General features: G+C 44.8%; 1 protein-coding gene across 1 annotated transcript in view; it reads left to right on the forward strand.

Annotated features, from left to right (window-relative positions):
• Positions 1-1,559: 1,559 nt before the first annotated feature.
• Positions 1,560-14,052, forward strand: part of LOC136676239 (adhesion G-protein coupled receptor G7-like) — a 43,110-nt gene continuing 30,617 nt past the window's right edge. The window contains exons 1-2 of the mRNA XM_066653092.1: positions 1,560-1,872; positions 4,340-4,444. Coding sequence (XP_066509189.1) covers positions 1,638-1,872; positions 4,340-4,444 — 340 coding nt within the window. The 5' untranslated portion in view covers positions 1,560-1,637. The remainder of the gene's footprint in view (positions 1,873-4,339; positions 4,445-14,052) is intronic.

Here is a 14,052-nt window from a genome sequence, read left to right on the forward strand (position 1 = left end):
CAGCGGCTCAGCAAAAACCTCAGAGTCCAATCGGAGCGCAGGCTCCTCCCTTGAGGAGGGAACTATGTAACCCCTGAAAAGCCAGTGCGCGGATGGAGAAAGTCAGTTATAGGCAGAGTCAGTCGGAATAAAAGGCAAAGTCAGAGGTCGAGTCAGAGAGAACAGCGAGTGAGAGAGCAACTGCAACGGCATAACCTCAACAAAGGAGAATTGACTCGAAGATCTACAGCAACAGCAATCTAACAGCAGTCTTCCCAGAAATGCTTGACTCCACCAAGAAAATCTCAGAAAAGAACTGACTCCATTTTAAGCACTGATCCTTCTGCAGAAAGATACTATTTTTAATTATTATTTATTTTGTTTACTCGTTCTGTATTGCTTCACAAAAGCTCATACGCTGGAACTGATCCACAGCTTGTAAACTTGGTTTGGCCAAACAAGTGAATACGTCTGAGATTAATTTATAGAACAGAATTGTAATCCCTGGATGTCGGCATTCACGCATGAACAAGCGCTTCATCGAGCGGTCGAATCCACTGTCCAGAGCGTTGAAGGACCAGCCAGCCCAGATCGAGTACTACCAGCTACTTTTAACGACTACACACCTTTTTTGTCAGTTATAATTAATTTCTTAATTCAGTTAATGCACTATACATATTAATTTCCTTTCATCGCACACTGTTGAAGGTCATAAAAGGGGTTGGTTCACCAATTAGTCCCATGTTGTGAAATCTATTGTTATCCAAATAGATAACTTTTCTATATTATACAAGTGTTCAGTGTTTGTGTGCTGAATTTGATTATAAAATCAAGTGTAATCCCCGGTCCAAGAACTCACTTTTTAACCTAGGGAAATTGCATATTGAATGAAGTTACATTATATGCTTTACCTGACCAGCAGATTAATTAATTAGTAATTAATTAATGACTAATTAAATTGCTCACTCCGCTACTACATGTATGCTTCCAATGCTACAATAACAATCTATTAATAGTAGGTACAAAAATGCAGTTGATATCATTATTAAGGAACACTGGTGTCATGCTGTGGTTTGCATAAAATTAAAGTGAATATTGTTCTTTTACAAAGAATTACATTTTATCAAGACTAGAGGCTATTACTATGGTGAGTTTTGGCCCACACAGAAACACAACAGAAGATAGAGTACCAAAACACTTGATTTGCTTGACTCTTACTTTCAGGTCACAGACATCTGACTAATTGTTTGGTATTTTTCCCCTCATCTACAGTCCCTCAAAATATAGTAACTACAATGGCCCAAATGACCACAAATGTTCCAACAACTACAACAGTCCCAACGACTACCATGGCATCCACAACTACAACAGTCCCAACGAATACCACGTCATCAACAACTACAACGGTCCCTACGACTACAACGGCATCAACAACTACAACGGTCCCTACGACTACAACGGCATCAACAACTACAACAGCCCCTATGACTACAACGGCATCAACAACTACAACAGTCCCAACGACTGCAACGGCATCAACAACTACAACAGCCCCTATGACTACAACGGCATCAACAACTACAACGGTCCCAACGACTACAACAACAACTACAACAGTCCCAACGACTACAACGGCATCAACAACAGCAACAGTCCCAATGACTACAACGGCATCAACAACTACAACAGTCCCAACGACTACAACAACTACAACAGTCCTAACAACTACAACAACTACAACACTCCTAACAACTACAACGACAATTACAACAAGCAGTTCTATTTTTATTAATAACACTACCACACCAGCTCTACTGTGTATGCATGGTGGGCAAACACAAAATGGGTACTGCATTTGTACTGCTGAATACTCTGGAAAATCTTGTGAAACACGTAAGTCATTTTGTCTCATTTTTGTTGTTTTTCTGTTTTTTGATAGTTTGGCACTGACCTCAGTTATTCCACAGCTTCCGGTGGCATAGTAACAGGATTAGTCCACCTTTAATTTTGCAGTATTCAGAGAAGCAGTACCATAAAATTTGTTACTCTTGTTATACACAGGTCCCCCTTTCATTTATTTACATTTCCACTCAAAACAGCTATTAGGTATACGTTTTATGAGTCATTTTTCTTAAGTTATTTCTGAGGAAGAATCCACCTGCTTAGGGAAGGGGAAAGTTCAATAATGCAGAGAGTGTAATCAGTAACAATAATGCAAGACCTGCTGTTGCACAAAACCTGTCCCCATTGTAGAGGAACCAGTTATAATTAATAATTTGATCCTCTGATATATTCCTGGCCCTGAAATTGAATCTGACCAGAAAGTAAGAATTCCATACAAAAACAAAAAGGCTGATTAAAACTCCTGACCCACGATACCAATTGCCTAGTCACAATGTCTTTGCACAAGAAGCCCTGACTCACATGTACATTTAAATCAGACAGACCCTTTCCCACCAGCTTGCGAAAGTAAAACATTTTGCCTTGACTCAAAGTCGCACCTGTGAGCCATATTTGAGCGTGACTATCAATTTTATTGAAGATTGGTAGATTAATAACTGCAGTCTGCAGTCAAGCTTTTTCCGAGAAGTCCACACTGGAAGCACATAGCCGAAACCATTACACTGTTCTTAAAAGCACTTTATTACAGAATGACCAAAATAAAAAAAAAATCCAGGAATCAACAGAAAAAATTTCATTTGTAGTTCTAATTATATTTAGGTTGTTTTTACTCATGTTTTTCTCTCCCACAACGTTATTCCTCTCTTCTACAGCGTCAATTATAAAAGGATGATTATGCAAATTAGGTGATGATATTACCTAATATTTATTTAGCAACTTCAAGTAATTTTATGCCAGCCAATAGCTACTTTCCTATAGTTTATTCAAGAAATACACTCAACACAAACCTCTGAGCTGTGAAATGAACCATGTTACCATGGAAATTACATTTCTCCATGGAAATGACATTGGGGAGGTGTTAGCAGAGAACTTCCCAGACGCACAAATCATTGGTCCTTTCAGGAGCCATTGGCCTGGTCATAGTGCAGTAGCGGTCCGCCACTATTTCTCTTCTTCTCAGGTCAGAGACCAAATAGTAACTCTGAAGGAGCCTGAGGCCTTCTCTATTGCTGGATCTGCGTCCTATGGTGATTCACGAGCACATTAATACCCACATTTAACACATGTAAAAAAGTGAAAGTCGCTAAAAGTCGTAAAAAAGTGAAAGTCGGAGATGTGTATTCTTAATGAGACAGCTATATATTTATATATCTTGTATAGCTATACAACTATATATGATCTTATGTAAAACAACAGGTTTCTTTTTATTGCTATCATTAGTTAATGATCAAATGACCAATAAATTAACCTTTTAATAACACTTAAGATTATCGTAAGTAGTGTTAATTGTTGTTTAATTGAGACGTTAGTTAAATATTTAGTCATCCTTAATTAATTCAATAAAATCAATTAATATTTAGTTGAAACGTTATTTAACCATCTAGTAATGTTTATTACTCTTGTAAATACTGTTAATTAATGACACCCTTATTTTAAAGTGTTACCATATATGCATGATATGACAGCTGAGGAGATTAAATCAGTTTATTTGTAGATACGGATAAAGGAAAATTTGATTCTGTAGTTTTAAGAGTCTTTGGACTTAGCTGTTTCACAAGGAATAAAGTGTTGATTATTCACAAAGTCTCTGGCTGGGGTCAAAAATGGGGCCAACCTTATGTGAGTCCTATCTGACTGGTAACCTCGTCAGCCAAATTTCTGAAGATATCCAAAAAGTCAAATTTCTGATGAGACAAATTAAGCCATATTCATCTAGAGCAGGGGTGGGCAATCTTATCCGCAAAGGGCCGGTGTGGCTGCTGGATTTAAGTCCATTCAGGCTCAAGCACACCTGATTTCACTCCTTTAATTAGTTGGCTTGAGTAAAACAAATGATCATGTGACCTCCTAGTTGGTTGGAACAAAAACCAGCAGCCACACCAGCCCTTTGCGGATAAGATTGCCCACCCCTGATCTAGAGCTACACCATCAAATAAACATTTAAGGTTTTCATATTTGAGAAAGAGGAGAAAATCAATCTAAATATTCACTTCAGATCTGAACAAATCCACAGCTGTTTTTTTTTTTCATTCTTCCACTTTTTTTTTTTCATTAATGAGAAAAGTAAACAGGCAAAAATGGAAGAACAAATAACTTGTATTGTGAGCATAAAGAAGTAGAAAAATTAGGAGTTTAAACAGGTTTTTGAAACTCTTGTAACTTATTTTCCTATTACCTTCATTTTATTCAAGTGGACTATCATATAACCTCAAATAAAATGAATTTTTTTTTCTTACAGCAAACTTCTGTGACCCAGACACGCGTGATTCCTTTAGTTTTCCCAAGACTATCATAGGTCAATTTACCTATTCAAACACGACGTGTGGACCAAAATCAATAAATGGTAAAGTCCTCCAGCTCATTATGGGTTTATATTGAGACTTGTAGGTCCAAAGCTAATTAAAATAAATAAATAAGTTCTGAAAACTATACATTTTGTAATATAAAAATAGTTTTTCTGATTTCCATTTTTAGATTTTGTTCCCTCCACAGGAATTTCTGAAAATTAGCTGTTTAAACATCTTTTCATTTTCAGTTTTTACATCTTGTGGAAATGAATAGACAAGGAACAAAGAACTGTACCATCAACAGGTCATATAGACTTTCTCTTATCTGAAGTTGGTATTTAGCAGGAAATAACCTCTTGCAATAATATGGTGCAAACGTGTGGTGCATCAATGGCAGGATATATGCATGTTTGAGAAAAAAAAATCTAAAATAAACTACAGCCAAAAAGCAATTAGTCTAATTAGACTAATCTCTCCCTCTGATGTAAACTTTCATAAAGGCAACAGTGTTTACCCTCTTATTTATATTGATATATTGTACCAAGTCCAAGGTAAATGCAAACAAATTCATAAATTCTTCAAACATAAATACATATAACTACATCTATATCTTTGTCTATCTCTGATATGTATGTGTAAATGTGTGCACCAAAGTAGGGCAGAGAAATTAACCAATAACCCTAGATCAAAATGACAAAGAAAAATATAAACTAAGAAATTGTAATATAAAGCTATAGGTGTATCCTTTATATCTCTCTTTCTCTCTGAGAATTCTTGTGTCCACCTCTGCTTTACCTCATTTACATACGAAAGGGTAGCTAATAGTCCACTAATGGGCTGCAAGAAGGGGGTCTTGTCCTCAGGTTTTTCTGTCCTCAGAAAATTTCAGCCTTTCTAGTGTTAAAGATCCATTGCTTCTGAACTAATACAACAAAGTGAAACATCACTTCCACATAATAGTCCATATTGCCTTTCAGTCACACATCAGAGTCGAGTAATAATTTTACTGATATTTATTGTGCTGAGAACAAAAATGATGCAACAACAGTCACCAAAATCATCATCCCACAGGGGGCTGGATTCATAAACACACTTCAAATTAAAATTAAAAACTAAAAATTATAGATTGATCCAATTAAGAATTTATAGGGAATAGAGTAGGGGGGCATTTGGAACACATCTCACATTGATGTTTGACAGTACAACAAACATCAAGTTTGGACTGCCGTACTTTGTAGTACAGACTTGGCAAGTTTGACATGCTACTGCAAACTCCAGAGGATGAGAGGACGCTGTATGATTATTCTGCAACTGGAATGCAGGTATACTAATTCCAGAATTAGTTATAATTAATTATTAGAAATTATGGTCGATCTGCTGAAGGTTTCTTGGCCCAAAATTGAATATGACCAGAAAATAAGGAATTATATACAAAAATAGGGTACACACAAATAAATAACCAAGGATTGGTTTTATCAACACAGCTGGTTTATTAAATGTAATATCAAATACTGGATCTTGATTTTATGTTATATACGTTACGTTATATAATGAAATGGACAACAGCGATACATGAGAGAGGAGGGAGATTAATACATGAAGGAATTTCTCTATGATAACTAGTCTAAATTCTAATAGGGAGCTATAGTTTATCTCAATTATGCTGAACACCATCCTCTGAGTTATGAAATATGACCTTTTGGTTCTCCCAGCCAATGGTGCTGGGATGGTATGAGCAGAGACATCCACTATTCCTGTTCTTTCCAGGGCTTTGGTCAGAAACACAGCTGTAGTAGGACGACCACGCTAAAGGAGCCTGTGGCGTTATCCATTACTGGATCTGCTTCCTTTGGTGATCACTGGCATGTCTGTCCTGGGCTGCAGACTGGGGCCTTACTCGCTTGTTCCATAACTTTCAGTGCTCAGAAGTTTGGGGTGTTTTTCATGCCCAGGGCATGGCGTTGACTGTTGCTGGACTAAACTAAAGCTCTAACATAGTTGACTTTTCTGGCTAGAAGTAGTAATTCTCCTCTTTCATGCCATTTCTGCCTTTCCCTCTCTTACCAACTCTTTGCCATTCTTTTTCTACTCTACAACCATGTTTCTCTTACCAACCCATTTTATTTGACACTTCAACCACTCCATTTTTTCTAAAATGCTTGAGCACCAGTGCTTTAAACCATGGTCTCTTTAAAGGCCTGATTGGTCCTGAAAGACTGAGGGAGAAGAACCCATCCCTGGTTCTCAAATCTAATTGGAGGACCTCAGAAGTCTCTTCAGACTAGAACCTTCCTGAAGCGATGACATCACAGATAATTTAAGACATTTTCCAAGACAAAGAGAAGAGTAAATGGCCAATATTTTTACATCTCTGGATCATTCCAATTATAAAATCTTTCTACAAATAAGTTTCTCATGAGCATGTGTATTTCTAATTTTCTTAGAACAAGTTGAATACATTTGAGAAAGATTAATCAGGATGCAATATTAAAGATTACGAGTATGTAAACACAAACTATCATCATTCAGACTAACATCATTCACCGCGGCATATCCATACTCTTTTATATCTGTTACGTGCACAGTGTGCAACTGCTCTCAGATAGGAAGAGGATGGGGTGCCAATTGCGGACTCTGTGTGTTCTCTGGTGAATGCCAATGTCACGCCTTCGTCCTGTCAGTTTGTTGTCCCCGCCATGTGCTTTATTTGCACATGGCTCCGTTTTGTTTATGTTCGAGTCTCCGCCTTTGTTCCGCCTCCTCGTCCGTGTCATGTGTTACCCGTCCTCGTTATCTGTCCAGGTGTGTCTCGTTTGTCTCTGTATTTAAGCCCTATTGTGTCACGTCCTGTTTGTCGTACATTTTGATTCACATTCTCGTTTGTCATGTTTAGTCAGTCGTGTTTTCAAGTCTGTCCGTCTGTCTCCACAGTTTCTCCTTTCTCGTTTGTTTTGTCGTGTTCTCCGTGAGGTCCTGTCGTTTAGTGTTATTCTCCTTTTCGTTATATTCCAGTTCTCTGTCTTGTTGTTTAGCTTAATATGTCTAGGTTCATCTCTGTTTGTCTTGTTGCCGCTGTTTAATTAAAAGAACCCGTGTTTTAGCGAATGCGTCCGCCTTCCTCAATCCGCCCCTCGATCCTGACAGAATGTACGACCACCAGGACGCAGCTAGCACAGACTCTATGTTCGACAGGGCTGCGATGTGGAATAGCCGGCTCCGACAAATGCATGCCACAGTGGCTCAACGCCTTCGGGAGGAATCGATTCATGAGTCAATTCATGAGTCGAGTGATTGCTCCAGCGCGAGTCGTAGGAGCCGGCGGAAGAAGCGTGCTGGAGTTCCCCCCTCGCTGGAGGATTACCCCCTCAGGTCCGGGGAAATTTTTGGGGGGGCGTTAAGGGTAGGGGCTGTTAGCCTCACCTCCGTAACTCCGAGGTCTGAGGCTAACAGGGGCGCACCTCGAGGTGATCTGATGGGTGCGCCTGTGAAACCCCCTAAACCCTTTACAGCTCCAGCGCGAGCCCGGCGAGCAGCACGAACTCCTGTCCTCGAGAGCGCGGCTCCTCCTGCCGCGCCTGTCTTCGTTAACGCGGCTCCTCCTGCCGCGCCTGTCTTCGTTAACGCGGCTCCTCCTGCCGCGCCTGTCTTCGTTAACGCGGCTCCTCCTGCCGCGCCTGTCTTCGTTAACGCGGCTCCTCCTGCCGCGCCTGTCTTCGTTAACGCGGCGCCTCCTGCCGCGCCTGTCTTCGTTAACGCGGCGCCTCCTGCCGCGCCTGTCTTAGTTAACGCGGCGCCTCCAGCTGCGCCTGTCCTCGAGAGCGCGGCACCTCCAGCCGCGCCTATCTTCGTGAGCGCGACACGCGCCTCTCCAGTCTTCGTGGACGACGTCGCAGATTCATCTGCCTCCGTGGACGTCGTCGCACGTTCTTCAGTCTTCATGGACGTCGCTGCAGGTTCCCCTGCCTCCGAGGACGACGTCGTTGCAGGCTCCCCTGCCTCCGAGGACGACGTCGTTGCAGGCTCCCCTGCCTCCGAGGACGACGTCGCTGCAGGCTCCCCTGCCTCCGAGGACGACGTCGCTGCAGGCTCCCCTGCCTCCGAGGACGACGTCGCTGCAGGCTCCCCTGCCTCCGAGGACGACGTCGCTGCAGGCTCCCCCGCCTCCGAGGACGACGTCGCTGCAGGCTCCCCTGCCTCCGAGGACGACGTCGCTGCAGGCTCCCCTGCCTCCGAGGACGACGTCGCTGCAGGCTCCCCTGCCTCCGAGGACGACGTCGCTGCAGGCTCCCCCGCCTCCGAGGACGACGTCGCTGCAGGCTCCCCTGCCTCCGAGGACGACGTCGCTGCAGGCTCCCCTGCCTCCGAGGACGACGTCGCTGCAGGTTCCCCTGCCTCCGAGGAGGACGTTGCAGGTTCTCCTGTCTCAGTGATGGCGGCACCCGCCGCTCCAGTGTCCGTGATGGCGGCACCCGCCGCTCCTGTCTCGGTGATGGCGGCACCCGCCGCTCCAGTGTCCGTGATGGCGGCACCCGCCGCTCCAGTGTCCGTGATGGCGGCACCCGCCGCTCCAGTGTCCGTGATGGCGGCACCCGCCGCTCCAGTGTCCGTGATGGCGGCACCCGCCGCTCCTGTCCCGGTGATGGCGGCACCCGCCGCTCCAGTGTCCGTGACGGCGGCACCCGCCGCTCCAGTGTCCGTGACGGCGGCACCCGCCGCTCCTGTCCCCGTGACTATGGCGGCTCCCGCCGCTCCTGTCCCCGTGACTATGGCGGCTCCCGCCGCTCCTGTCCCCGTGACTATGGCGGCTCCCGCCGCTCCTGTCCCCGTGACTATGGCGGCTCCCGCCGCTCCTGTCCCCGTGACTATGGCGGCTCCCGCCGCTCCTGTCCCCGTGACTATGGCGGCTCCCGCCGCTCCTGTCCCCGTGACTATGGCGGCACCCGCCGCTCCAGTCCCCGTGATGGCGGCACCCGCCGCTCCAGTCCCCGTGATGGCGGCACCCGCCGCTCCAGTGTCTGTGATGGCGGTACCCGCCGCTCCTGTCCCCGTGACTATGGCGGCTCCCGCCGCTCCTGTCCCCGTGACTATGGCGGCTCCCGCCGCTCCTGTCCCCGTGACTGTGGCTACGGCCTCTCCTGTCCCCGTGACTGTGGCTACGGCCTCTCCTGTACCCGTGACTGTGGCTACGGCCTCTCCTGTACCCGTGACTGTGGCTACGGCCTCTCCTGTACCCGTGACTGTGGCTACGGCCTCTCCTGTACCCGTGACTGTGGCTACGGCCGCTCCTGTCCCCGTGACTGTGGCTACGGCCTCCCCTGTCCATGTCCGTAGGTCGGCCCGAAGGACTTCAGGGCCGATCCCCAGAACTGTGCCCAGGCTGGTTCCTCAGACTGCCACACAGACATTAGCCAGTCCTGGGCACCCCCCTGTTACTTTGGTTCCATTGTCTGTCCCTGTCCTGGTTCCCGTCTCTGTCCTTGTCCCTGTACCCGTTTCTGCCTTTGTGTCTGTCCCGGTCCCTGTCACTGTGTTTGTGTCTGTCCCCCTGAATGTCTTGGTCCCTGTTCCCCTACCTAGTCCAGTCCAGTTTCCTGTGAGTCCTGTCCAGTTCCCTGTCAGCCCTGTCCAGTCTATGTTTCAACCCCCTGTCCAGTCTCAAGTCTCGTCTCCTCTCCAGTCCCCGTTTCAACCCTCGGTCCTGTCTCCATTCCAGTCCCCTGTCCTGTCTCCTGCCCATGTCCAGTCTTTGGTCCCCAAACATGTCCAGTCCCCTGTTAGTCCTGTCCAGGCCCCATTTCAACCCTATGTCCCGTCTCCTGTCCAGTCCTTGTTTCAACCCTCTGTCTCGTCTCCTGTCCAGTCCACTGTCCCCAAACATGTCAAGTCACGGTATCCATCCCGCGTTCAGTCACCTGTCCCGTCTCCTGTCCAGTCTCATGTCCAGTCCCCTGTTAGTCCTGTCCAGTCTCTGTTTCAGACCCCTGTCCAGTCTCATGTCCAGTCCCCTATTAGTCCTGTCCAGTCCCCGTTTCAACCCTCTGTCCTGTCTCATGTCCAGTCTCCGTATCCGTCTAGTGTCATGTCACCTGTCCTGTCTTCTGTCCAGTCACATACCCCTGTCCAGTCTAATGTTCCTATCCTGTCCAGTGTCTTGTCACCAGTCTCTGCTCCCGTCCAGTCCCAGCACCCGGTCCTGTCATCAGTCCCGTCTCCATTCCAGTCCCCTGTTCATGTCCAGTCTTCTGTCCCCAAATGTGTCCAGTCTCCGTATCCGTCCCACGTTCAGTCCCCTGTCTTGTCTCCAGTCCAGTCTCCCGTCAATTCCCATGTGTCCACTCCTGTCCTGTCCAGTCCGTTCTCGTCTCTTGTGGCCCCCCTTTGTCAGTCTCCTGTCATGTCCCATGTCCCGTCTAGTATATTCGGTCCTGTCGTGTCCCCAGCTCCTGTGTCTGTTCCCGTCCTGTCCTGAGTCCTGTCACCCGTTGGTTTGTTGTCCTGTCTTGTTTTCCGTGCCCTCTCCTGTGCCAGCTCCTGGGGGGTTTAGGAGTACGCGCCCAGGAGTTGCGCGTTCTTGGGGGGGGCATCTGTCACGCCTTCGTCCTGTCAGTTTGTTGTCCCCGCCATGTGCTTTATTTGCACATGGCTCCGTTTTGTTTATGTTCGAGTCTCCGCCTTTGTTCCGCCTCCTCGTCCGTGTCATGTGTTACCCGTCCTCGTTATCTGTCCAGGTGTGTCTCGTTTGTCTCTGTATTTAAGCCCTATTGTGTCACGTCCTGTTTGTCGTACATTTTGATTCACATTCTCGTTTGTCATGTTTAGTCAGTCGTGTTTTCAAGTCTGTCCGTCTGTCTCCACAGTTTCTCCTTTCTCGTTTGTTTTGTCGTGTTCTCCGTGAGGTCCTGTCGTTTAGTGTTATTCTCCTTTTCGTTATATTCCAGTTCTCTGTCTTGTTGTTTAGCTTAATATGTCTAGGTTCATCTCTGTTTGTCTTGTTGCCGCTGTTTAATTAAAAGAACCCGTGTTTTAGCGAATGCGTCCGCCTTCCTCAATCCGCCCCTCGATCCTGACAGCCAAGGGCACTTTTTTCTGCAATTAATAAACTGCAGCAGACTGCTGATGATTTTTTTTGTCATTTTTTAATGAAAAGTTTATCTACATATATTCTGAGTTTGAGCTCTCTACCTGCTCCTTGGATCTTGTAGAGTCTTGTCCTCCATTATATAGTTACTTGTCTACTTTTTACCCGGCTGATGATTGCTCAATTGCCAAGCTTATTAAGGGGTCTAAATCAACAACCTGTATTCTAGACCCTTTGCCCACCTCCCAGACTTGTCAGTCTTTGCTTTGTTTACATATAAATCAGATTATCAATGCTTCTTTTAGCTTAGGCCTTGTTCCTCCCACTTTAAAAGTGGCTGCCATTACTCCTCTACTCAAGAAGCCTGGACTTGCCCCTGATAATTTTAACAATTACCATGCCATATCCAACCTCCCCTTCCTTAGTAAGTTACTTGAATGTGCATTATCTGCTCAACTCAAAGAAAACCTGTCCACCAATAACCTCTTTTAGCAATTTAATTCAGGTTTCAGAACAAACCACAGCACCATAAATGGCCTACTGCTGGCAGCTGATTCTGGCCTAGTGAATATTCTGGTTCTCCTAGATCTTACTGCAGTGTTCAAAACAGTCTGTCATGATATATTGTTGCTCAGGCTGGAGACCTGGACTTGGATTACTGATGCGGCTATTTCCTGTTTTCGGTCATATCTTGCTGATCGGCAACAATTTCTTTGTCTCCCTGGGCAGCCACAGATCTGATACCTTGACCTTGCCTTTTGGTGTTCCACAGAATTTAGTTCTCTGCACCCTTCTCTTTATCATCTATATTTTTCTGCTTAGCAATATTATCCAACAGTATGGTCTTCAGTTCCATTGCTAGGCAGATAATACTCAAATTTACATCTGCACCAGGCCCTCTGATCCACTGCCTCCAGATGCATCGGTCAGTTGCTTGGTTGATATCAAAATTTCCTTATATTAAACAGTAATAAAAAAATTAAGGCCACCTTTATTGCATCCCCTTCCACCTTTAAGAAAATTCATCATCCTACACTGTCTATCCCAGGTTTCATTATATCTTCTGTGGCCAAGGTCCGCAATCTTGGTGTTATTTTGGACTCGCTCTATGGAGGCTCATAACAACATCATCATTAATATGGCCTTTTCCCACTTCAAAAGCATCTCCAGATTGTGCCCTTCTCTTCCAGACTCAGTAGCTAAAACCCTTATACATGCTTTTCATCACTTCCAGAGTGCAATTCTGTTCAGGTTGGCTCCCTACCAGTAGTCTAAAGAATCTCCAGTATGTTCTGCGGCAATACTTTTGACTCAAACCACATCCTGGGAACACAGGTTCTAAGTTGAAAGACCTGCATTGGCTTCCAGTCCAGTACTGCATTCAGTACAAAATACTTCTCCTGGTTTATGAATTTTTACACGGCCTGGCTTCTGCTTACCTTTATTCACTGTTGTCCAGTGACAACATGCTCACTCCACTCTGCTGATGGTCATTTGCTGTCTATACCTCCTGCCAGGTTACGTATGTACAGTGAAAGAGCTTTCAGTGTTGTAGGTCCAAAGTTATTGAACTCCATCCCATTGTATCTTCGTACATGCACATCACTATTCTGCATTCACATCACTATAACTAATCATATTCTGTTTCATTCATTTTGTTTTTTTCCGAGTAATTTTAGTGTTTGTTTTTATTATTACTCATTCTGCTTCTCTTTGGGTTGACTTAATTATTTCTACAATTCCAATTCCAGTGAAGTTGTGACATTGTGTAAAACATAAATAAAAACAGAAAACAATGATTTGCAAATGCTTTTCAACCTATATTCAATTGAATGCACTACAAAGATATATAAGCAATATAAGCAATATTTAATGGTCAAACGGATCCATACTCATTTTGAATTTGAGGCCAGCAACACATTCCAAAAGAGTTGAAATAGGGGCAAAAAAGACTGGAAAAGTTGTGAAACACTCAAAAAAAACCCTGTTTGGAACATTCTACAGGTGAACAGGTTCATTGGAAACAGGTGAGTGTCATGATTGGGTATGAAGGAGCATCCCCAAAGGGCTCAGTTGTTCACTAGCAAGGATGGGGCGAGCTTCCCCACTTTGTGAACAACTTTGTGAGCAAATCGTCCAACGGTTTAAGAACAATGTTTCTCAATGTACAATTGCAAGGAATTTAGCGATTTCATCATCTACAGTTAATAATATCATCAACCAAAAATTCAGAGAATCTGGAGAAATCTCTGCAAGTAAGCACCACCGAAAAACCAACACTGAATGCCCGTGACCTTCGATACTTCGGGTGGTACTGCATTAAAAACTGACATCATTCTGTAACAGATATTACCACATGGGCTCAGAAACACTTCAGAAACCATTGTCAGTGAACACAGTTCATCGCTTCATCTACAAGTGCAAGTTAAAATGCAAAGCGAAAGGCATATATCAACAACACCCAGAAATGCCACCGGCTTCTCTGGGCCTGAGCTCATCTGAGATGGATTGACGCAAAGTGGAAAAGTGTCCTGTGGTCTGATGAGTCCACATTTCAAATTGTTTCTGGAACTCATGGCCATCGTG

This window comes from Hoplias malabaricus, chromosome X2, assembly GCF_029633855.1.
Source record: "Hoplias malabaricus isolate fHopMal1 chromosome X2, fHopMal1.hap1, whole genome shotgun sequence".
Classification (NCBI taxonomy): domain Eukaryota; kingdom Metazoa; phylum Chordata; class Actinopteri; order Characiformes; family Erythrinidae; genus Hoplias; species Hoplias malabaricus.